This window comes from Neurospora hispaniola (genome assembly GCF_033458365.1).
Source record: "Neurospora hispaniola strain FGSC 10403 chromosome Unknown B0T23scaffold_1, whole genome shotgun sequence".
In the NCBI taxonomy this organism is placed as follows: Eukaryota; Fungi; Ascomycota; class Sordariomycetes; order Sordariales; family Sordariaceae; genus Neurospora; species Neurospora hispaniola.
In genome coordinates, this window is record NW_026944406.1 from 4,451,743 (window position 1) to 4,475,408 (window position 23,666).

At 53.6% G+C, this 23,666-nt stretch overlaps 6 protein-coding genes across 6 annotated transcripts; 3 read left to right on the forward strand and 3 right to left on the reverse strand.

The window, feature by feature from the left end:
* Positions 1–47: 47 nt before the first annotated feature.
* Positions 48–3,577, reverse strand: B0T23DRAFT_330337 (high-temperature-induced dauer-formation protein-domain-containing protein). Its single transcript, XM_062835706.1, has 5 exons — positions 3,252–3,577; positions 2,407–3,111; positions 1,759–2,355; positions 1,464–1,707; positions 48–1,406 (listed from the first exon to the last, which is right to left on the reverse strand). Exons 1-5 carry the CDS (start codon positions 3,345–3,347, stop codon positions 421–423), a joined length of 2,628 nt encoding a protein of 875 aa, XP_062697484.1. The 5' UTR covers positions 3,348–3,577; the 3' UTR covers positions 48–420.
* Positions 3,578–3,759: 182 nt separating this feature from the next.
* On the forward strand, positions 3,760–5,097 carry B0T23DRAFT_330338 (signal peptidase subunit-domain-containing protein). The gene is made up of 3 exons (XM_062835707.1): positions 3,760–4,182; positions 4,251–4,544; positions 4,615–5,097. Exons 1-3 carry the CDS (start codon positions 4,037–4,039, stop codon positions 4,856–4,858), a joined length of 684 nt encoding a protein of 227 aa, XP_062697485.1. The 5' UTR covers positions 3,760–4,036; the 3' UTR covers positions 4,859–5,097.
* A 318-nt stretch (positions 5,098–5,415) lies between these two features.
* On the reverse strand, positions 5,416–9,715 carry B0T23DRAFT_306164 (XRN 5'-3' exonuclease N-terminus-domain-containing protein; the record flags this gene model as incomplete). Its single annotated transcript, XM_062834359.1, has 2 exons — positions 5,416–9,356; positions 9,415–9,715. The coding sequence occupies 2 exons, from the start codon at positions 9,713–9,715 to the stop codon at positions 5,416–5,418; spliced, it is 4,242 nt and encodes a 1,413-aa protein (XP_062697486.1).
* Positions 9,716–11,557: 1,842 nt separating this feature from the next.
* On the forward strand, positions 11,558–13,659 carry B0T23DRAFT_435132 (WD40-repeat-containing domain protein; the record flags this gene model as incomplete). Its single annotated transcript, XM_062840522.1, has 3 exons — positions 11,558–11,591; positions 11,662–12,960; positions 12,994–13,659. 3 exons carry the CDS (start codon positions 11,558–11,560, stop codon positions 13,380–13,382), a joined length of 1,722 nt encoding a protein of 573 aa, XP_062697487.1. The 3' UTR covers positions 13,383–13,659.
* Positions 13,660–14,027: 368 nt separating this feature from the next.
* B0T23DRAFT_27555 (uncharacterized protein) lies at positions 14,028–17,570 on the forward strand. Its single transcript, XM_062834228.1, has one exon. It carries the CDS (start codon positions 14,158–14,160, stop codon positions 17,254–17,256), a length of 3,099 nt encoding a protein of 1,032 aa, XP_062697488.1. The 5' UTR covers positions 14,028–14,157; the 3' UTR covers positions 17,257–17,570.
* A 313-nt stretch (positions 17,571–17,883) lies between these two features.
* Positions 17,884–22,314, reverse strand: B0T23DRAFT_425270 (uncharacterized protein; the record flags this gene model as incomplete). Its single annotated transcript, XM_062839905.1, has 4 exons — positions 17,884–19,888; positions 21,605–21,778; positions 21,873–21,948; positions 22,266–22,314. The coding sequence occupies 4 exons, from the start codon at positions 22,312–22,314 to the stop codon at positions 17,884–17,886; spliced, it is 2,304 nt and encodes a 767-aa protein (XP_062697489.1).
* Positions 22,315–23,666: the final 1,352 nt, after the last annotated feature.

The window sequence follows — 23,666 nt, forward strand, 5'->3', positions numbered from 1 at the left end:
TCGCCACTCTCTTGGTAGAGCGATGGGCCAACAATGTGGCTTACGGATGATCTTGAAGCTCATTATTTTGTTATGTACGTATCTCTGTAGCTGTTCTATCAACTGCACCTGGTCGAGCAGATCTGTGGGCGGCCTCCCTTGGACTTTATGTCCGCCCATCGTCCTTTTACAGTCCTTGAAACCTCCTAGTATCACATCCTCAATACTCCACCCTCAGGCATGTTACCCAACAGCCCGAGAAGGCCGCTCACTTGTGGTGTAATCGATCGCCGCCACACGACGCCGGTCTTTTTGTCGCCACAATGGCACCTCAGCCACAAACGAAACCAATGACTGCAATTTGTGTTCCCCCTATTTCCCTTCCAAGAATCATGCACAACAGCCAACAAACCAAGCTGAAACCCATCACCACACATTCTTCTAGCCGATCCGTCGCGGGGCCTGGGCTCCTCCTGGAGGAACAGCTGAACCTGCAGCCCCCCGGAGGTTGATAGCTCCGATGCGAGATACAATGTTGCTTCCAACCGCGTCCACGGCTCCACGTGGGGAAGTCAGCGAAGGGCCCTGTGCTGCCGTCTGTTGTACGTGGAAGAGCTTGATGTTGGTCGTATTCCAGATGCCCACAGTGCCTCTGGCAACCTGCATTTCGCTGGCAAAGACGAACCCCCAAAGCAGGGACTCGTACCATCCCAGCGCCATTGGCGACCATTCAAACATGTGAACCCGTACAGGCGAGGCATCCACACCAACAAGTTGGATCTCCTGGATCCTCTGTAAAACTGCCGGCGTGGGCGAGTCTGTAGCAATGGATTGGCGAGGTAGCAGCGCTGTGAGCTGATTGATCAGCGTCAAGATGGTATGAAGCGGCAACTCTGGAAGCCAACTATCAATCCATTCTGCGGTTGGCTCAAAGGCCCCGGTCTGGGACTGGCCGGATATAGAGTAGCCGCCCAAGCTGGTTGTGCTGTTTTGCCGAGAGAAGCGCGGTCCTGCCGGCATCTTACCCCTGGCCTTTTCCGACATGCCTCGAAGCTGTCTAGGTACACCACTGCCATCCGCATGGGGCTCTACAGAAGATGCACGGGACGGATTCTCGCTATGGCTTGAGGGAGACGGGGTGGGCCGTTGCTCATTATCGCTGTCGTCATCGTCACCTACGGCGAATGCTCCATCCTCGGGAACATCATGGAGCGTAGGAACCTGCGTGATAGACGTTGTGGGGCTCCGCAGACTTTCCAACGAGCTCCTCGTCGAGTTAGTCTCCAATGGGTCATTTGAGGCTGCAGCCTCCTTCTTTTTTCGGTTACGTCTCTCTATCTCCTCCTGGCCGCTTTCCAGTGTGAAAGAGCGCAGGGCTTCGAATCGCTTTCTATTCCTAATTATGGCGTATATGAAGTGAGGGTTCTCTGCGCGAATTTATCAGAACACAAGTCAACCAACGCCCCAGTAATAGTGTGACTTACTCTTGTACTGATGCTCCACAATCGCATTGATGGACTCTAACAATGATCTTAGTAGATTATGGTTTGTGTCATTCGCCATCAGGAACGAAGGGGATGACATTGAGTTATAGAGTTGGATGAGTCTGGTGCAAGTAGATCCGCTGAGTCCCTCGAGGTAAGCGGATATGTTATTAATAACAGCCAGGAGCGCAGGATATATAACGGTCAGCTTCCCCTGACTCTTGGTGATGAGATTATATATAGACTAGCGGCTGGTTAGAATCAGAGTCACAGATGTGTGCTTGGGGAAACTCACTTGGATTAGGAAGTCTGCATAGGTTCCCCTGAAGCCAGTAATCCGAATAGCCGGGGGAAGCGTCTCTTGGGCCTCAAACATTTTGTTGAGGTTGATGCCGAAGTTCTTCTCTGCGCTGAGAGTCTGGAGCAGGAAAGCACACATCCTCACCACGCCCTGCTTCGATGCGTCGCCCTTGTATTCGAGCGCATAGAATAAAACGAAAATTACAAAGTCATGTGCTCGTTCCGTGTCGATCATGAAAGAGCGGAAGCGTTTATTGCACTGGGTCAGTTCCCAGAATAGCATGATGGTCTCGGGAGCGAATCGAACTGAGTTCTGTGCCCCCGGGATATAGGAAGCATTGGCCTGGAGCGGTTGATGCAGTATCCGCGTCATGCCATCCACGATGAACTGGAAATCTTGGGGCCGATGGAGTCTGCCAGCAAAGTGACGGTAGAAGTTCTTGGGGGTCAGAACTCCTGGCTCCTCTGGGACAGGATAGAGCAGAACCACCAAGAGAAATTGTAGGGTGTATGTGACGAGAATTTGTTTTGGATCCTTGAAAACTAGAGTGTTGTACGGCACGCGCCAGGTGGCAGGGTTATACTTGAGTGTCTAGCACATGGTTAGTATGTATGACTTGCGCGGACGGATATGGTAACTTGCCGTGTTCAGAAGCGAGCACAAGACTGAGAGAACCACTTGCTTGTCTGGACACGTGCATATGTGGGTGAGGGCCCGGGCTCCCTTCAGCGGCAAGACACTCGGCGACATGTACATGCTTTGGCTCGTCAGGGTCAAGAGCAACCGCAGGATTTCACATCGGTTACTCTCATGCTCTTTGGTCGTCGGTATCGATGTCGCACAGCCCACGCCGCTCTGCCAGATCGAATAGCTGACCTTGGGACTGCCGTGTGGTTGTCTTGGTACCGTCAGGTCGGAGAAGAACAGCAAATCGATAAGGGTGTCGATAAGCTCCTCGGCTAGCGGCTTTGCGTCCTCGAACTCTTCGGGCGGTCTAGGCTGGACCTCTTGCGACTCGTCGAAGAGCACTTCGTTGGCTATTAGAGAAGTCCTGGTGCGTTTGCGACGGCGGGCCCAGAAGAAGTTCTCCTCCCAGGCTTGGAGCGACTCTTTCTCGTAGAGAAACGGGAGGATGCGGGTGAGGACCCGGATGCAGTTGAGAGCATGACTGTCGGGAGCGATCTCGGGATCGGGGAACGAGGGGTGGTGACGGAGTACAAAGAGTCGCGATGTCACGGCTAATATCAACGTCTCCAGATTCTCCAAGGCATTGTCTCGGGTTCGGCGAACGTCGGCAGGGGCAAATAGACTGAAGACATCTTCCGAGGTTTCGGGCAACTCCCAGAACTACAAACAACCAAGAGTACCACGGTTAGCCCCGATTACCGCTAGATGTGGGTGAGGACAGGTTCATGAACATGTATGCAGGTGAAGACGACCGGACGCGACAGCTGGGTATCAAGGACAATGGACTAGGCAATACTGACTGATGTCCAGTAGGTATCATCGGCGGGGATGTGTCGTTCTTCAGAGAGGCGGAAGATGCCCTTCTTGAATACTAGCTTAGAGTCGCTCGCACCCATTTTGGCAGCTTAGATACATGGCATTCATTGAGATCATGCCACAATACAGAATGAACCGGGGGGGGGCGGAGGTTGGGGAGGCAGAGATAGATCCGCTATTTCTCGTTTCTTGACGTGTCGGTGGCTCGTTGGAGTGGTGGCGGACTTCGTTGCGATGGTTTGCAGATGGTTTGGGTCAGTGTGAAGTGCAACCGGCTCGTTACATCACAGGCTGCGACTTCAGTGTCCCGAGGGAAGCTAAAGGGAAGATTGGTTCCACCCGGGGAACCCCCAGAGCATCGAATCGGAGGATTGATCTGGTCTGTGCGTTCGGGGGTCGGGCCCGCGCTCAGCACAGCATACATGCTGCCGTCTCATGCAGTTTCCTGTTAACGCATATATAACCCTAACCCAGAAGCAGCAGCAGCAGCATCATCACGATCTGGCCTTATCGACAGTCCGTCAAGGTGCCCTTCCCTACCTACCTAGTCGAAGTACATTCAAGCTGGCCAAAACCCGCCGTTGATGACAATAACAACAGCACCACCTGCCAACCTTTTCCGCCGAAATAACCTGGACCTGCTGATGAGGTACCCCAGGTGGCATTGGAACAAAGACCTGTGTTTATATCGACGTTAACGGGGCCCTGGCTAGCCCCTCCTTCGGAGTGCATCTTGAACCCCGAGCTTCAAGACAACATATCGCCCACCATGTATACATCAGTAGTAAGGCTACAGAATGTATTTGGCTTTTTCACAACCGTCGCCTTTGTAGTCGCGGCCTTCATTGCCGCCTCCGACTTTCTTACCGAACGGGCGCCCATTGTTCGAACCCTCAAGACAACCAGTGTCCAAGTGTGAGTCGTAATGCTTGCACCTCCCATCATGCAAATCCCCCTGCTAACTCACTGCCAAATCTCAATAGTGTCCGAGGCCGACCGCACTACTACAGCAGCAAAAAGGAAGAATACGCTGTCATCAACTTCTCCCTCGACGCCGACCTCTCCTCGCTCTTCACATGGAACACCAAGCAAGTCTTCGTCTACGTAACCGCTGAGTGGCCAGCCGCCGACCACGCAAAGACGAACGCAACCAACGAGGCCGTGATCTGGGACACCATCATCACCTCCCCCAGTGCCGACCACCTGGCCAACATTGGTCCTGTGGCCATGAAGAAGCTGCGGAAGAGCGCGGGCGGGAAGAGCATCGATCCTAACCGGTAAGCACCTACCTACCTAACACATACCTCTTCTGTGACTTGTTTACCAACTCTCTCCCTCCAACAATAGCGGCAAACTCTCACTCAAAAACCAACGCCACAAGTACAAAATCACACACCCCTCCGGAAAGCTCGCCATGACCGACAACGTCACCCTCCGTTTGCACTACAACGTCCAGCCGTGGGTTGGTCTACTCACCTGGGACCAGGACGTCGACTACGGGTACTGGAAGGCTCTGAAGAACGGGGTAAGCAAGCGCTTCAAGCTGCCTGCGATTAAGGAGAAGAAGCCGGCGTCGGCGGGCGCCCGGTAGCGGTGACATGATAGGTGAGATGGAGGGAGGGGCGAGAAATAAGGATTACTAGCATGTATAGAGAAGAAAGCGTAATAAAATTATGATAACGCCAACCATGCGCCTTGAAGAAGGGGGTGGTCCAACCAAATGGGGAACAGGAAGCGGGCACCGTATCCAGAATAAACCAGGGCCTGGACGTTCTTCGACGAGGTAACAATACCCTGCTCTTGCCTTTATTTGCACGTCTCTTTAATGTCGAAGGACAAGCACGTCAAAATCCCATGGCAGTTTCAAGGTCAATCAAAGAGAAACGCAAAATATAGGCCATGTAATCTTTGTTTCCGCTCTACATATGTACACCAAACTTGAAAGGTAGACTCCGCTATGTTCCTTGATAGGTGTTTCGCAATACACTATGTGCTATGGGACCCGCTGTGAACCTACTCCAATTCATCCACACGGAGTAAAAACAACTGAAGTTCGACAATTCGCAAGTATATGCAAGTACGTAATGTCCCATACGTTTAACATGTAGTGTTTTATGCTAATCGAGCCGCTTGTGCCTAGAAGCGCAACTACTGTGAACCGCTGCCCCTACCACCGCGACCAGCACCACCACGACCACGTCCTTCACCTCTACCCCGACCGCCACGGCCACGGCCACCACGGCCACCCCTAGGCGAATCGAGGCTGGCGGGAGGAGGAACCGCAGAGTACGCGCCGGGAGCTGGCGAAGACTGCTGTTGCGCTGCACCACTGAAAGTACCGCTGACGTTGGCGAGGGCAGGTGCCGTCTGATCAGCACCTCCTGGCTTGCCACCGCGACCGCGGAAGTTACCCCTGAAGTTACCGCCACGTCCCCCACGAGTGCCTTGAGGGGAACCGGGACTAGGAGAACCCTTAAAGCCGGGGTCGGGTCCATACGGCTGTCGCTGGGGCTGCTGATGACTGCTTGGACCATTGGGAGCCTGGCGGTAGGCGAGGTTGCTGTGCTGGTTCTCACTTTGCTGAGGACCATTCTGCTGGTGAGGCGACTGATAACCTCCACGACCACCACGGCCACGACCATTGCCGTGAATAGCACCGCGCCAGGTCCCTTGCAGAGGAGGAGGCTGGGGTGCGTCGCGGTATTGTTTGCCATTAGCCTGCATCCCGTAACCACCGTGAGCCGTCAGTGTGGTAACCGAAGGGTTGGTAGGCTGTCTAGCCATGGCTGCCTTGGAGCCAACAACGATTTGGCGGTGGGTAAGGTTGAGGCACGTGTGGGATGGCACCGTCTGGCCACGGAAAGGAGGGCACCGTTCACCGAGAGTGGTCCCACTCATGAAAGTAACATCGAAGACCACATCCAGTAACTTGGCCGTTGGGACGCGGCTGATACCCACCACAGTTCCACGGTAGGCGATGGGGACCTTGCCAACCTCAGCGACATAAACGACACGATCACCCAGGCTAAAGTGTTGGTTTCCAAGACGATGTTCCGCGTCACGAGGACGCAGCAGAGCATTGCGAGGGACGTTGGGCATCCTCTTGTTCGCTGCAGCTAGTTGTCCGAGCTGCAGCCTGTCGGCTTCAGCAGCGAGCCTCATGACAACATCGGAATCAAGCTGCTCTGCGTCAAGCGGCACTCGCTCCATCTGGCTGGTCTTTAGTGTCTTTAACCAAGCACCAATCTCCTTCACTCTGGCCGAGGCAACAGCCGGTTCGGGCCAGAGATCCGTCTCAGTCAGCTCGGCGCTAGATGGATGCTGTTTAACGGCAGCAAAGAAATCTGGAAACTTGGTCATGTACTCAACGAGCATCGCCCTAGCAGCCATACTGAACTCCCAGCCGGTTTCGGACTTGCGGGAATAGCCAAGCACCTTCTGCTTCTTGCCCTCAAACTTGAGATTAAGGCCCAGGTTGACCCGCAAGCCGCCAAGGGTTGTGATGTAGTATGAAGACGTGATCTTGCTCAAAGCAAGCGAGTGAAGGCCCAGATCCTTGGCAACCATGTATGACGGGAGATAGTGGTTGTCCCGTTGTGCGTCCAATATGATCTGGCGAGCAAAATCCGGTTCCCGCTCTTTCAAGGCGGCAAGCCAGACAACAAGCTTGTTGTTGCTGTAACCTTCAACTTCAACTGGGCGGCCATAGTTGAATTCGCCCAAGAAGAAACCAACGGACTTGATGGGAAATTCTTCCTGAAGTGGCAAGGCAGCCCTCTCGATGAAACGTTCATCCTCGTTGACAACCTCGTCGACGATGATCTGTGCGGCATAGTCCGTCTCCATGCCGGGAATCGGGCCGTACTCCTTGATAGTAGCGCCTTCATCAGTTTTGATCAGGCCCTTGAGCATGTGTACGTGGACCAACGACTCCACCTGACCTATCAATATACCTAGCCGTTTGCTGTAGAAGTTCTCGATTCTGTGAGCCGTCTTGCCCCATTGCTCGATGTCCCGTAGGGAATGATTGCGCGATACCACCTGTCCGCTACCGTCTTCTGCCAAATGGTAATCAAAAAGCTCGTCGGATACGCCAACAATTTTCGCCTCCTGAAGGAAAGGGTAGCCAACGAAGCAGCGCTTTCCAAGCTTGCGCTTCGCTTCCTCGACGTTGGTGCGCTTCTCCGTATCCAGGATATTGACAACCATGCTCTGATTGCGACTCTCCGACTGGAACACGTTGACGCCATGGAACCCGAGGGAGGCGGTGTATGGCAGAGTAGCGAGAGAAGGGAATCCGGCCAGCGCTGATTCGTTCAGCAGAGCACCGTCGGTCAAGCCAACACGATATTCCAGTCCCTCCACGGGCGGAAGATCGAAAATGTTCTCGATACAGTGGCAGTGGGGAATGGGCGGGAAGATTCCGACAAGGGAGGAAGGGTATTCAAAGTCCACCGAATCGGAATAAGTGAACTTGAGGGCGACGCCAAAATCGTTCCTCGACTTCTCAACGTCCGAGAGAAGTTCGTTCTTGGGGCCCATTGCTGCAAGCAGCCGCTTCTCGTCAATGAAGGGGATCTTGACGACGGCTTCCCAATCCATCTTCTTGCCATTCATGTCGAGCTCAAAGTCTCTTGGGTAGAAGTCGATGATGGGAGAATTGGGGTTTGTCATAAGATCCCAATATGCTGTCGGCACAATCTTTTTGCTGCGGTCTGGCAAGACACCCATCAGCTGCTCATATGGCTTGAACGGCTGACCCATCTTGAAATTAAGGTCTGCATTCAGGCCTTTCATGACATCGGAAATCATGGGAGCATAGTGGTAGCGATAGAACCAGGGCCAAGAAGCAATACCACGGTAGTAGTAGTAGAGCACCCATTGAAGACCCTGGACGTAATTCTCCGTCAACTTGCGGAGTTCATCCTCCTTGTTCTCCGGGGTCCAATCCTCGAACTTCTCGGCGTAGTACTTGTCTTTCCACTCCTGGAACTTTTGCTGGTATTTAACCTCCATGGCAGCCTTCGAGTCGGCCGCAGTCAAATCCAGGACTTGGGCGTTGTCGTATTTCTTGATTATACGGAGAACGGCTGACTGGGCTTCCTCGTCCTCTTCCGACTCGTCGTCTCTCTCGGGGAAGGACAGGATTAGGTGGCGGTGTCCCTCGTCATCTTCCTTAGTTGCCCAAGGAATGTGGGCAGTATCAGCCAAGTCTTGGACAAACTTGCGGTCCTCGGCCTTCAACTCGGTACCGAGGTCAAGGGTGTTAGTGCTCCTATTGGTAAGGAATTTCCTGATCTTCTGCTTCCAAAGGTTCTTCTGGTTCGTGGTGACGATGAGCTTGCCCTTGGTCTTGGCCTTTGCTGTCTCTGCCTCGTTATCTTCGAGCATCTTCTTGGCCCGAAGCCAGCTTTGATCCTCGTGTTCATGTTCGAAAAAGCGATACTCCTCCTTGCCGAGTTCTTCCAGAAGCAGGCCGAGTCTCTGGAGGTTGACCTTACCGCCCTCGTTGATATATCCGTCGCCGCGCGGAAGGATTTCTTTGTAGATCCTAAACATGAGCGAAAGAGCGCCTTCATTGATGTGAAGCCGCGGAAGGTTGGGAAGGAAATCGTTTCCGACAAAGAATGCCATAAGAATGAAGTCGTCAATAACCTTTTCCATATCGAATGGAAAAGACATGGCTCCAGGTTTCTTGAGATCCTGGAACTCCAGCTCCAGGTACTCGCGGACTATGCAGAGATGCATCAGATAGAAGTTTTGCTCCTCCAGTCCCTTTGCCTTATGCTTAGCCGGGCCGCGGCCAAAGGTAACTTCCTCGCGCAGAAGGCAGAAGTGAGGGTCATGGCTGAGAAGACCAAGCATGATCAGATCGGCATCGAGGCCATACAAACAGTGACGGACGTTCGCGTCATAGTCGAGTTGAGCGCGCGCATTGCGGATGTACTCCATGATCTTGTGCTCACCCTCACCAGGGACCTCGTGTCCAGACAAGACAATCTCGGGCTGTTGCCAGTCCCTGTCTTCCGAGACCTTTTTATGGATGAAATATCTCAGCTGTTGCGAGAGCTTGGCCATGAATTCGGTTCCTATGCAGCTAGTTAGCCTCCGGGAAAACGTTCAAGCGGGGACCAGCGCCAGACATACCAGGTGTGATGCAGTTACTGTCGAAAGGTTCTTCTTTGGGCAATTCCTTGCCCTCACGAATCGCCTTGTCTCTAGCCTTCTCATTGTCCAGCGCAGTACGAAATCGACGAGCACGCTGTTGGTTCATCTTTGCGCGAGGGGCAACGCCATCTATAGCCATAAAAAAAAGCTTTTTGGGCTTAATTTTCCCGAAGAGATGTTCAATGTAGTTGAATATAGCAATGAACATCTCCTCCTCTGTCATGCGAAATTGTACATCGCTCGTATCCTTATGGGTACAGTTGTGGATGATACCGTTCATGTCCAACTGAGCAAACCGGTTAGCTAGGCAAGTAACGCAAGACAGCCGTCAGGCCTCGGGAGGGAGCAGCGAACATAAAGGCAATCGAACTCGGGGATACGGTTCTCGGCGATGAGCTGGGAAATGGCGGGATACCGCTCCGAGAGCCATCTGAAGAACTTGGGAACACTGGACAAGAGGAGGTATTAGCCACACGCCTGAACAACGCGCGCGTATACGGCGAGGGAGGAGCTTTGATTTGAGAGTCATATACCCCATGTTGACTAAGTGGCCTGTGGTGCCGGACTAGATGTGTACACTACTACAAGTTTGCGAAGGAGGTCTGAAATCGGGGTGCGCTGAGCGGTCGCAGGAGATGTTGCAGACGGGAGTCTACTTGGTTGCTGCTGTCAGGGGGCAAAGGAGAGGTGTCAAGCTGGTCGTTCAAATGCCGGCACTGAATAATAATGGCCGGGCTTGTAGATAGCGAAACCTCCAGGGATCGCAATGGTGCAATAAACCGAAGGGGGACGAAGCAGCGAGGTCCAAGACTGAATATGTTGTCTATGGAAGGGCGGAAGAGGGGTGTCCTTGGAGCAACCGACAGCGCCAATCGGAAAAAGAAGCTACTATAGTGCTAAGAAAAGCGAAAAGGTTGAGAATCCGAGGAGTGGCCTAGAGCGTTGGCGGCCTATGTTCGAGATAGAGGTAAAGGAAGAAGTGGGTGATGTCTACGAGATGGAACCGCAAGAGAAACAAAAGTGGAAGGTCCGTCAGAGGCGTGGATGGGACGGAGAGGGTGTCGGGTCCTGGGCTCCGGGCTGGCTAGGTGTTCAGGCTGTGACACACTGCAGTTTCTAGTTGGCCTCCGTTGCCCCACGGGTTGACTTTGTGCCCGGGGGCGGCGTGAGCGTCGGTCGTTGAGGTACGTAGAGGTACCGGTAGCGGGTAGAGGTACCTCTAGAGCTACACGTACTAGCGCTCCGCCCGGCCAGGCCAGGCCAGTAGTGAGCGCTCCGCCACCTAGGTCATCAGGCTCCCGGCTGTCACTGTCACCAGCTCTGTCCCCGCACAACCGAATCTCACGGTGACGAGCCTGAGCGAGCCTCCGCCCTCGACGAGCGAGACGGAACTGAAGCTGTTCGGGCGGGCAAATGTACCTACAAGCACGGACCAACCCCGGTCGGTCTCTCATTGGATCAGGCGGAACGGGAGTGACAGAGGTAGGTACTTACACTATTAGTAGTCGGGTGTACTATGTACTGTGTAGGTGGCTTGAGGCTCTGTGGAGTAGAGGTACTTAACTTCATTGAGCGGGAACCCTGTCCCATCCGCCCTGCACTGCAGCACCGCGTCGTCTCTTCAACGACACTGAACCCCACGAAGCAGCGCTCGTCAGAGTGCCGGAAAAGGCGGAAGAGAGTGGCAGAAATCAATTAATCAGAAGTCGCGTCGCGTTTAGATGTAGTTAGCGCTTCAACCACTACACTACTGCAAACGCCGTCCGTCGCATGGGCAATCTACCTACTAGCGGGCTACTTGATAACTTGCGCCTTGATTTCCCATTCCAGTACTTTCCTCACTTTTTGACTTGGACCACCTGGAAACTTCCGTAAAAAGGACCCTCTGTGACCTCGTACCTACTAGTTCACTGAACGGACATAATCGTCTTCCCACGCTCATTGTTAAGAAAGCTTCTTGTTTCCATCCCTGTGGCCTTCGCCTCTCACATCCGTGGTGGCTCATCCAGCACAGCTGCGCAACGCGAAAAGCGACTCGGCGCCACATCCCGAACATCTATTACACCCGGGCACCCCACTCACGTCATCACCCAGCTTTACTGAACCTACGCACGCACTCAAGATGGCGCGCGACGAGATTGTCGACGATGTTGACGGTAAGCTTATGAAGCTCATAGTGCGAGCTTGCTGCCAGCCTGTGCAAAAAGTGCTGACATTAGGACGCAGTCAATATGGAGGAGGACGACGCCGAGGCCGAGCAGCGCCTGATCAACGAAGAGTACAAAATCTGGAAGAAGAACAGCCCCTTCCTCTACGACATGATGCTCAGCACGGCCTTGGAGTGGCCTACCCTCACGACACAATGGTTTCCCGATGTCAAGAACCCCAAAGACAAGAGTCACACCGTCCACAGACTGCTTCTCGGAACCCATACTGCTGAGGGCAAGCCCAACTACCTCCAGATCGCCGAAGTCGAGATCCCTAAGATGGTCGAGCTGAATCCCCGCGACTACGACGAGGAACGCGGCGAGATTGGTGGCTATGGCAGCAAGGCCTCTTCCGGGGAGCCCTTGTGCATTCGCTTCAAAATCACCCAGAAGATCGACCACCCCGGCGAGGTCAACAAGGCCCGTTACCAGCCCCAAAACCCCGATATTATTGCCACCCTCGCTGTTGACGGCCGTGTCTTGATCTTCGACCGTACAAAGCACAGCATCACGCCTTCCGGCACTCCTAGCCCTCAACTTGAGCTGATTGGCCACAAGGAAGAAGGCTTCGGCTTGAACTGGAATCCGCACGAGGAAGGCTGCCTTGTGACTGGCAGCGAGGACAAGACCGTCCTCCTGTGGGACCTCAAGACCTATGAAGGGACTAGCAAGCAGCTCAAGTACTCTCGCAAGTACACGCACCATAGCCACATCGTCAACGACGTTCAACATCACCCCTTGGTCAAGTCATGGATCGGTACCGTCTCGGACGATCTCACTCTCCAGATCATCGACGTCCGCCGTCCAGAGACCGACAAGGCAGCCATTGTCGCCCGTAACGGCCATAGTGACGCCATCAATGCTTTGGCGTTCAACCCACGGGTGGAAACCATCATTGCGACTGCGTCCGCCGACAAGACGATTGGTATTTGGGACATGAGGAACATGAAGTCCAAGGTTCACACCTTGGAGGGCCACCAGGATGCGGTTACCTCTCTTGAGTGGCACCCAACTGAGTCGGCCATTCTGGGCAGTGGCAGCTACGACAGGAGATTGCTGTTTTGGGACATCAGCCGTGTCGGAGACGAGCAGACCCAAGATGACGCTGAGGATGGCCCCCCGGAGCTGCTCTTCATGCACGGCGGCCACACCAACCATCTGGCCGATTTCAGCTGGAACCGCAACGACCCCTGGCTTGTGTGCAGTGCTGCTGAAGATAACCTGCTGCAGATCTGGAAGGTGGCCAACAGCATCGTTTCCAAGGAGCCCGCTGACATGTCTACTCCCGAACTCGATGACCCCAAACCGAAGCAATCTAGTCACTAGGATGAGGAAACTTCGGCCTTCCAAGTCCTGTTGCCCTCGATCGAGACTCTAGAGATACAACAGCAACAAGAGGAACAGCAACAGGCGCATGACAAGTCCGCGGAGCAAGCCGCTACCATTGGATCCAGGACGGAAAAGGGTAAAGGTAAAGAAGCACCCAAGGAGGGCTCGAGGTTACAAGACGGAACAAGCGGCAGAGACAATGGGGATGGGGACGATGACTCGGAAGATACCAGTGCTTCTGAGCAAAAGGGACGTGGCAAGAGTAAAGGCATGTCGGTGTACGAGTCCTACTTGCGGACGGTGGAGGAGGCAAGGAGAGCGGCGCAAATGACAGGCGCAGAACGGCACCGGAAGACGCGCTCACGCACAACATTTGGCGCAGAATCACAGCAGAAGCAACAGCAGCAATGAAGCTGTTGAACGACGGCGATGGCGGGAAAATGGACGGTTCTCTAGGCGTAGCGGGTGACAACAGTGCAATTTGAGCTGGATATGAAGGATAGGTAGGCTTACCACAGCAAAATAATGATGGTAGACAGCACCAGGCTTGGTCCAAGATACATGGCAGAGGGAGCTGCGGGAATCTCGACCAAACCAAGCCACAAGTTGTATGAGAAGAGATAGGCCAAGTCAACTTGAGAAGGCATGTAATTTTCTGAATCCATCGTTTTACAGACCTGTTAACTGCAGCGTGACAGCATTTCGCCGTCCCAATGTTAGATTGGGGCTACATCTACTCTAGGCCGTGAACCCATGGAGTCGTTTTCCCGTATCGTCACTGTGTCGATAGGACCTTGGAATCTTGGAGGTATGCGACTTTTCATTGACAGTCAAGTCACATAGACCATTCCAGCAGACCCTAGCAAGTCGAGATGGAAGGCCCACGAATCGCTTGCTATTGTTCTTGCTCCAAGTTTTGTTTTCATCTGATATTTTTCCCTCTCGAGTTCCTTTCTATTGTTCTCGTTGACAGGTCCATTCACTGAGCCCATAACAGCAGCGGTCCTGTCTCACCGTATGGCAAACAACCAGTGACCATTGACAAACACAAATCCCAAATCACTTCGTCCATCTTGCAATTTCTATTTCAACAACTCACCGATCGTCTCTTTTCAACCCTTTTCCATTCGGATGATCCGAGAAACCAGGAAGCAATCAACTACACAGCACCCAAGTCATTGAAAACATGTCGAATCTCCAAGTGCCCGGCGAGCAAGGAGAGGGCAAAGTGAGAGCTGTCTCAAACCCTTTGCCCGGACTTGCATCACTAAACTTTCACAACAACCGAGGCGATGCTCAGCAGGACTACGAGGCGGCTCAAGCCTCTCGCGCAAACGCCACGCTCGACGAAATCGAGGAAAGAGGCATAGTGCCCGACGTCAATCTAGTTGAACGAGAACTCCTCAGGCCAAAATCAAGAATCAAAAAAGCCGGGTCTGATGCCCACAAGATCTTCTCTAGTCGCGCCGCACCCTCTCACAATCCTACTAGCAGCAGCGATGTCAATACCCTCGATCTCAGCCTTCGCGTCTACCCAAGCAACGAGGAGCTAGATGCAGTGGTCAACACGCTCTGGAGAGACTTCGCCAACGACGGTGGTTTGAACGGACTAAGCCACCAGCAGATACCTCTTCTTTACCAGCACTGGCATCAGCGTGCTCTCGCCATCAGTGAGTCTGCCAAAGAACGGCAAGCTCTCAATGTGCCTTCACCGGTAGCGACGGAGCCCAGCGCGAGCACGAGCACCTTTGACCTCTTTGGCTCCTTAATGACTGACTTTGAGCTTCTTCTTGAAGTCTGTAAGCATCTGCGCCCCATCGACATCATCAACCTCTACAGTATTTCAAAAACCTTCCATGATCTCGTCAACGCAAACCTCCAGAGCACCATCCTTCTTTGGACGGACCACATGGCGCCCACCTCGGCCCGTATCTTCTGCCACCAACTCTACTACCAATACTTCATCGATGACCCCTCCGGCAGAAATCCCAGTACTCACCGTGATATACGATATTTTAACCAGCCGGCTCCCAACCATGTCCTGTATCAGAACCAGCATGGAGAAGGCCAAGCCGGTCCCGTCAACCCTCTTCCGCCCGCTGACCCGCAACACAATATCCGCAAGGTTCCGTCCTTGATCTGGTTCCAGATGGTTGTCGACCGAGAGATCAAAGTCCGCGACATCCTCGCCACCCTGAGCCGCCACGGCCACCGCACCCCTCACGACACCCACAAGACCCTAAAGAAGCTCTGGCTCCTGATGGACGTAGCCTCGTGCCGCGGCCGCGCCGTCCTGATTCACTCCCAGACGCTCTTCACCGACGAGGACCTTTACCGGGCTCGCCTCTTCTTCATCAAGCTCTACATGCTCTTCGCCGACCCCATCTTTGGGCCCAAGTCCACCGCGCTCGCCAAGCTGTTTCTCGGACAAAAGGGGTTCACGCCACTTTGGCAGTTCCTGCGACGCAAGAAGTATACCACCGAGGAAGAGATAGTGGAGATGAAGACGCGGTACGACGTCCGACCTACTCTTTTGCAGGTTCTCGACGGACACTCTATCAACGGCGTGCCGCCCAACGAGATGGGGAGGATGCATGTGGAAGGGTGGGGGCGCGGCGTCAGACACTTGCTGCGCCCGGATCAGATGGTCAACTGGGAGGCGTACAAGCGAGGGTTGGCCCTGCACCTAAGGGCCGAGAGAATGATGCTTTACGGCCACGTGGACTTTAGCACGGGCCGGCCGCTGGTGCCGAGTCTGGATGAGATGTACATGAGTGATGACGAGTTCGACCTGCCGGCCGACTCGAGCTGGAGGATTATGAAGCATCGCAAAGCGCATGGCGGCTGTGGGAATGTCCCCTTTGAGAGAGGCATGTGGCAGCCTAAGCATGCAAGGAAGGCGAGATGGAAGACGTTGACGGAGGAAGAGAAGGAGGATATCTTGGCTGCGGAGGAAGAGGAGGTCAAGGAGGAAAAGAAGCTGCGATATGTGGAAGGTGATTTGGATGTGGCCCTCGCAGACTTGGAGGAGGCGTTGTATGATTATGCCGTGGAGAAGGAGGAGGGAAGTCACGAAGAGCATGGCATTGACGGACTGGAGTTCGACAGCCGCGTTCCGATGCCTGATGATATCCTCCCCGGCGATGAGGAGGCAGACTTTGATGATGCCGACTGGGAGAACTGCGCAAAATACATGACAGGTTTAGATCGGTTACCCGACCAGTTGACTCGCATCCGACAAGGCAAGGCTTACGGCCAGCTCAACAGGTCACTCACCATGGCCAAGCAGGTGTTCGACAGCAAGGCCAAGAGCAATGCGGAAGGCCAAGAGCAAGACGAAGCTTGGGCGCGTGCCATTGTTCACCAACTGCCCCTTTATATTGGCGGCGAGCCCGCTTACAGAAGGGGTGTCCCCGTTGCTCCCCGAAACAACTCACCCGCGTCAAACCAGGCCTTCTTCAATGCCCATAATGGCAATCATGACTGGGTGCAGCCGGTATACCCAGCCCAAGCCGAACTACCAGACGTTCGAGCTGAGTATCTTCTCAAAGCCGCCGTCGCGCTCCACAAAGCCCGGCTTGACACCGGCGATCTTGACCCCGCCACCGACGCTATGCCCGACGACGAAGTCGCAGAGTTAGAGGATGAGCAGATCACTGTACAGATTGAGAAGAATGTCAATTACGGTTGGATGCTACACATGCCGCGCAAACAGCCCGATAGCGGAGGTGCACGTGATGGTTCACCAGATTACGACGACCACAGTGGCAACCAATTCACCAGCGAAGTATCAGAACCTATTGACATGGACATGGAGGAGGACATCGACTGCGACGATGCCGACGATGGCGATGGCGATGACGACGACGACTTTAAAGACCTCATCACCAGCGACTTCGATGACTTCATCACCAGCCCCAACTTTGGTTTTCACGAATCCAACAACACAGGCCCTAACAACACTACTATCAACGAGCCCAACCTGAATCAACACACTCTCAATCACAACCCCAATCCTCACAACCCCGACGTACCCTACCCCAACCAAATGTACCACTACAACCACGACCCCGATGAAGAGTTCGACTGGCGCGCCTGGCTCGACATGCAGCACCAAAACGACCTACTCAGCGAAGCAGCCAGACTGGACCAAGATTTGTTGAATGGTGCGCACGAAGCCGGGCCAGAGGAGCTGCGAAGGAGGGTGGAGAGTACGATCGAGCGGACTCAGGGGTATAAGAATCTTAGGGAGAGGTTTTTGAGGGGGTATTATCGCCAGTGGTAGTGCCGGTCAGTAGTTAGTGGCTGGTCTGTATTTGGGCGTGCGTCTGTCTTCGATGCCAGGTGGACAATAGCTTAGTGAGCTTGGTGAAGTTGGTAAAGTGGTCACTTGGTGTGTAGTAGCCTAAGTAGTGGTTCGGTTTGGAATCTGTGTTAGTAGGGAGGAATGATGGTAGGAAAGAGTGATGGAAGGAAAGAAAGGATATGGACCAATGGAAAAGTGGGTGAGATGGTGTATATGATTGCATCGATGCCCGGCGAGGTTGTTCCATGTTTGCGTGGGAGTTATGGCTGACACCTGGTTAGTAGGAGTTGAACTCTCAGTTGGTCAAAACCTCGAAAGCCCGTTCTAAGAAATGCGTGTCATGGCTTTATTAACTCCGAATAGGTAGAATGAAATTCGTGCTTGAGGCTTTAGCCAATTTTTCCCCTACTAACTCATGTTTCTAGGGCATATATATGCATCTTGGATTGCTCGCTCCCGCAACATCGTAATTCGTTTATCATAATTTCGTGATGTCCAGCAGAGAAATCAGATAGCCACCCAAACCCTTACGCGTAACCCTGCCTCCCTAGAAATAACATATACACCAAACAAAATTCCTTTCGTCCGTAGGAACCTACTATGATCTCACCGAGACCTAAGGATCCGCCTCAGACTTCCTTCCGCATGACTGACCGTTCTCCCAGGTTTAGCCAAGCCCGCACTCATCGTCGGCGTCACCACCTCAGCCTCACTCCTCATAACCTGCTCTTGGTGCTGCTGCTGCTGCTGTCGTTGCGATCCAGCACCACCACTGCCCCCCTTCCAAGGGATCCAGCCATTCCAGCTTACCCTGGTCGAAGAAGACGAAGAACCTGCCCAATACTCCTTCGTCCTCGAAGCCTGGTATGGCATATCACTGACAGAGTGCGTAAGAGTCGAGGGCCTGGTGACGATAGCGTTGTCGCTAGCGGCAAAGGGAGAGGCTGCGGTCCTTACTCCCAGATGGCTGTCGGATGTCTGCGGCAGGGCTGGCTCGCTGACTAGTGCGCAAGTGCTCTCGTACCGCTGGAGTTGTCCGGCACTGCTTCTGCTGTGATTGTCCATGACTGCTGTTGCGAAGGATGCAGATTTCTTCCTGGCCAGTTTAGCTGCTGCCGACGCCGTGGCAGCTTCCCCTGATCCTTGTTGGCCATCATCCACGTCCAAGCCCTGATCAGTCGCTGTATGCTCATTATATTGATTGATAGTGGTAGCAGCGCTTGGTCCTGCATCGGCAGCGGAGAATCCCAAGTTATTATGCTGTCTGTCGATCCTTCCACGAACTACGCCCACTATTTCAGCGGCTGGCTTTTTCGACGACCTGTCCTCTTCTGACGAGCGGCTGGAGGACATGATCGTCTCTAAAGTCCCGTAGGCAATGCTATTGAGCCTCCTTCCTCCAGTCCCTGGCCCTCTCCGCCTCCTTCGGGCACCACCCTCCTCTTCATCAGGGACAATTGCCTGTAATGTAGGACCTGTTCTGGCACTTTGACTGGAATGGTAAGAACCATTCTCCCTCCTTCTCGACGCTGTGCCCGAGGAAGATGGCGCTAGTCCGCCCGCTGGAGAGACGAGGGAAGCACCTGAGCCGTGGGGTGCCATATGAACCTCGTACTGGTTACTCAGCGAATACCGGGATCGTGCACATATCTCAGCAATACGGTCAAGGTCGGCTCCTATGTTGTTGTCTCCATCCTGAGTCTGCAGGTCGGCCATGAAGCTCTTGAACGAAAAGGCATCCATTGGCGGCAGCTTCTTGGGTTTTCCATTCCTGGACTTTACAACGATCGGGCGAGACGATGTTGACCGTCGCTCCCATAGTAGAGGCAGAGAGCTGACGCCGTTCTCGGGCTGGTCTGATGTCGACATCTTGTTCTTCGCCTTTCTCCAGTTCACATCCTGATTGATGTGAGAGCGAGATCCTTCGCTTTGGTTGCTGTTCTCCGTACCAAAGTCGGTTTGTCCACCGCGAGGCCCGGCTTCGAGGTCCGGAGATTCAGATCGAGGAACACGACTAGAGTCTGCGATACTACTAGTTCCTCGTCGGTACTGGGGTACGATAGAGGTGCGAGTCCTTACCAGAACGGGTTTCGAATAGGTCCTACTTTCTGCGCCTGTGCTCTTGGCGTAGCGATAATTACTAGATGAGGCGGCTGGACATGTGTTTGCCAGTTTCTGCCGGGCCGAAGTGTCATCGAGAGGAAAAGGCTTTCCCTCGGCGATGGAGGGAATGACGGAGACTGCAGTCTGCGAAGACTGAAGAAAGAAGCGCGGAAATGCGACTGGGCTTGCGCCGGGCCGCTGTCTCTTCTTACGAGAGCGCCCACCAATAAGGAGGCCAGAGTCCGAAGAAGGCGAGGTCTTGGACAGACGAGGAGGTAGAGGAGCTGCTGGACGGGACAGAGGAGGTAGAGATGGAGAGGATGCGGGAAAGGAGGAAGAGGAAGCACGGGTTGGGTGAGACGGCTGAAGAGGACCTGGATGAGGTACCAAAAGGGGTAAAGAAGCCTGTGTGGCAAGCTGCTCCGGGATCACTGACCGGGCATCGTCCTCGTCGCGGAGCAGCGAGTTCGAAGTGTCGGCCGGGCCTTGGCGGATACCGTGTGGCTTGCTATATAAGTGCATATTATCCGCGAGGCATCAAACGAAACAGAATGGACGAGATGCGGGTGATAAGTATGACTAAGGTACGGAGGCGGGCAGGTCAGAAAGTACTGCAGCAGCGGAAGCGGAAGCAGAAGCAGAAGCAGGGAATCGCAGCGCAGCGAGTTAGTTGCAGCGAGTCGCAGCCGAGTGGAAGCAGCAGCAGAAGCATGCAAGTGTATCGTGGTCGCTGGTAGTTCGCGGGTTGCTTTCCTGGGAGGTCCAGGTAGGAGGTATCTATGCTGGGATTGGACTGGGGCTGGAACTTCCTTGCGATGTGAACGTGATGACTTGTCAACTCGGGTTGATGGGAAGGGAAAAGGCGTGGAAAAGGCGAGAAAGAGACCGACGTGAACCTCAAGCAGCATGCACAGGTAACGAACAGCCAAGGTGCAAAAGGTGCTCAGGATGAGACGGATGATCGACTCGACCACTCAGGACGACATTGACGGCTTCCAGCCTTCTGCGTGTCTCAATCTTCGGATGGCCGGCTGTCAGACGTCAACGTGGGCAACTCGTGTTCGCTCGTGCTGTTTCCATGGCTGCAGAAGGTCCGAAAAAGCGACATTTTGCGACCATCCATGAAGGTGGTTTACCATGCTTTGCAACCTTTGGGCTTCCCTTGCCAGTCCTATTTGGGTTGGTCTACACTACACTACCATCCATTGTCGCCCTGTTGTTTGATTGACATGCAGAGAATCCCGTCTGTGGAGTTTCGAGAAAGAGAAGAAGTGTACATAGTAACAAGTCCGAGCCCTTTCTTGATTCGTCCTGGGGAAGGGTCGGTTGCGAGAAAAGATAAACTGTCGGGTGGCTGGCGAATGATCGGAGCAATCCAAGATGAGTGAAGGCGGGCAAGTGATGAAAAAGGATGCGTGCTGCGACTGCAAGAAGTCGTGGCTTTCTTTCCAACGAAAGGTCTCCCCGGCCGAAGCCATCAGGGGTGGGGGCCTCCGAATGAGAGTGGCTGAGATGGACCCGGGGAGCTTGAGGGGTTGAGTGCGGGGTACAGTGGCCTTTCCGGGCCCACTGCCGTAGCCTGCTTGGGCTGGCGCGGGGCCACCTGGAGGACCCGCCCGGCCTGGGCGCCGCAGATTGGAGTTCGTTGCTGCTCCGGGCCGCGGGGGTCCAGCCAGTGCGAGTCCGTGAGCCACCTCCGGCCTGCCAAGGAGTCATGTATGCTTTAACCTTATTCAAACCGTCGCTCCTTTCAAGTTGTAAACTTTGTGGTCTTGATTCATATATAAAGCCATGAACATATACGTCGGTAAAACGGAAGTCATCTTCCAGCGGTACAACTACCATGGAGTACTAACCAAGCGACGAAAACTAGGTAGGTATAGGGTACATTCTAGCAATCTCCCTGCCTACTGCTTGGAGCACACATAGGCATCAAGATAGTTCAAGTGGCCGGACGGTAACTCATCCGACGACACGACAAATCAACCCGAGCACAAGTATCATAGGTCTTATTAAGAAACTCACGCCTAGCCTCCATCGACCCCCAAAAAGCCTTGCAAGTCTCTCAGAAGACTCCTTGGAAAAATCACTCTTGCGTTATCGTACATATTCATCAACTCGATTCGTCATTACACAACTCGACCCCAGTCAACGTGCTGGTCCCTCATACTTCAAGTCATACCTCCCAGCGGCAACATCAAGATGTCTTGCCGTGTCTACTTACGAAGCGTTCGGCTGCACAATGGTACCATATCCATGTGGGTTCCCGCCGTTCTGGACATTATCGCTGTAGACGCCAGGTGCGCGGTCGGTGACGATGGAGCCTTGTCTTAACCGCTCCCGACGGTCGTAGTAGACATATTCGAGATAAAAGGCATGAACGTGACCAGGGATATAGCTGCGTCGGGTTTTCACAGAGGTCAGTGCGGTGCTCTACGGCAGTGCTGGAGGATCTGTAAACATCAATCTGGAAGGCATCCACATGAACGTACCCCAACAAAGTCAGGCAGATGTTGATTAAGAGGTCTGCCCCACAGCCGGCGATGGCAAACACGCCGATCGGAGGACCTTTAATCTCTTTAGTCAGTACACTGGAGGTAAATATTTGGGGCTGCAAGACGCCATTCGAAGTGAACGAGCGAAGCGGGGCCTCTTGGAACCGTACAGAAAATGGTCACGATGACCAGGAAAATCGCTGAGGCCACACCCATTTCTTTTTTCTGCTGGCCGGCCGAGAAACGTGATATGTGAAGAGGTTCCGAAGAAAGATTACTGTGATGATAGAGTCTCTGACAACTGAAATCGTGAAAAGAGGAAGAACATGTGATTTTTCCCAGTTACCTGCGTTCAGCAATCCACACACACCGCATCAGGCGATGACGTACTCCTCTGCTGACGGATGGCATGAAGCAGGAACCGTGCCGCACGGGCCATATCATGACACCTTCCCGTCTTTAGTTTCTATGTTCTTTCCTACCGACACTGTCTTTGTTCAATGGTTCCGGGTTATCCTTGTCTATAGTTGTATGCAGGCCAGTGTGTCTAGGTGTGAGTGAAGGAAATATCAAGTCTCATCAGTTGGATCGATCGTTATGATGGGGCGACTTAGAGTCTGGACTCGGGTTAAGCCCCCTGAGAATAGCATGGAACATAGTCGCCCTCGAGCACCCGGGGATTGTGGGATCATGCAGCATCCGCTGGGTACTAGATCTCACGATTCGGTAAGGTATCAAAGGCGGACCGGGGTACGGGAAACATCAGGCATCGCACACGGCCGTTCTTCAGATTCACGCTTCTCTGGGAAGCTCAGGGTTTGTGTTGGATCTGGCCACGAATCGGAGGCGAATTAGCCGGAGCATCGGCGTCCACAAATTGGAGCCACGGCCGGCGGTGACCGGAGAAGATGATCTGCAAATCCGGCATTTCCCAACACCGCCGACCGTTCCAAGGTGTGTGCCATTCCTCGTCGATCCTAACCACCGTTATGCTTTGGGTGTTCATTGTTGTTATACCACAAAAAGTAAAAGTAGGCAGTAATACTCGTGTGTTGGAAATATGACACGATGCCGCTTATGTATGCCTTCTGTAGCTATTGGAACGAGTACAAGGCAACCCAGTGCTCACTCAACAGACTCCCACAGTACTCCAAATAGCAGAGTAGTAATTCTAGGTGTAAAACTAAGTGTCTTTATGAAGGTGTCAGGGAAACATGAGGGATCAGCTGTAGCTGTCGTGCGTGGAAGCTGTGCGATGTGAATAGGAGTCTAGCCTTATGGACTGGCATGCTGTTGGGGGTGGTGGTCTTTGTCAGTAAGCCGAGGTCAAAGTAAGAAATGCGAGTTGTTGTGCTGTCTCAGAAGTAATGCTGAACAAGTCGATTTTAATACATTGAACGTCGAATACGCGCAATCAGATGAACACGCTGGAAATTGTATATTGGGCAAGGTGGCCCGGTAGATAGCAGGCTCACACGAGTTCAATTCGTCGCTGATTGAACTGCAGTGCATCTCAGTCTCTGCTGGACAGTAATTGGCGTGGATGTGTGCCTGATTGTCGAGAGGGCGAGGTCGAGCAATCAAAATGGAGGAGGTTGAAGAGCTCGTGATATTTGAGGCTTTGCATGACAGCTCGTTTTGGTGCCCCAATCAGTCCAACCGGTCAGCTCTTTCTGTGAGCTCGAATTGACGAGTCACCGGTCCATTTCCCATTAATTGCTGTGCAGAAATAGGCTCTGTTCCTTCCTGTTGGTTGACGTCGCAAGCTGGTCTGCTCGAGGTCGCCACCGG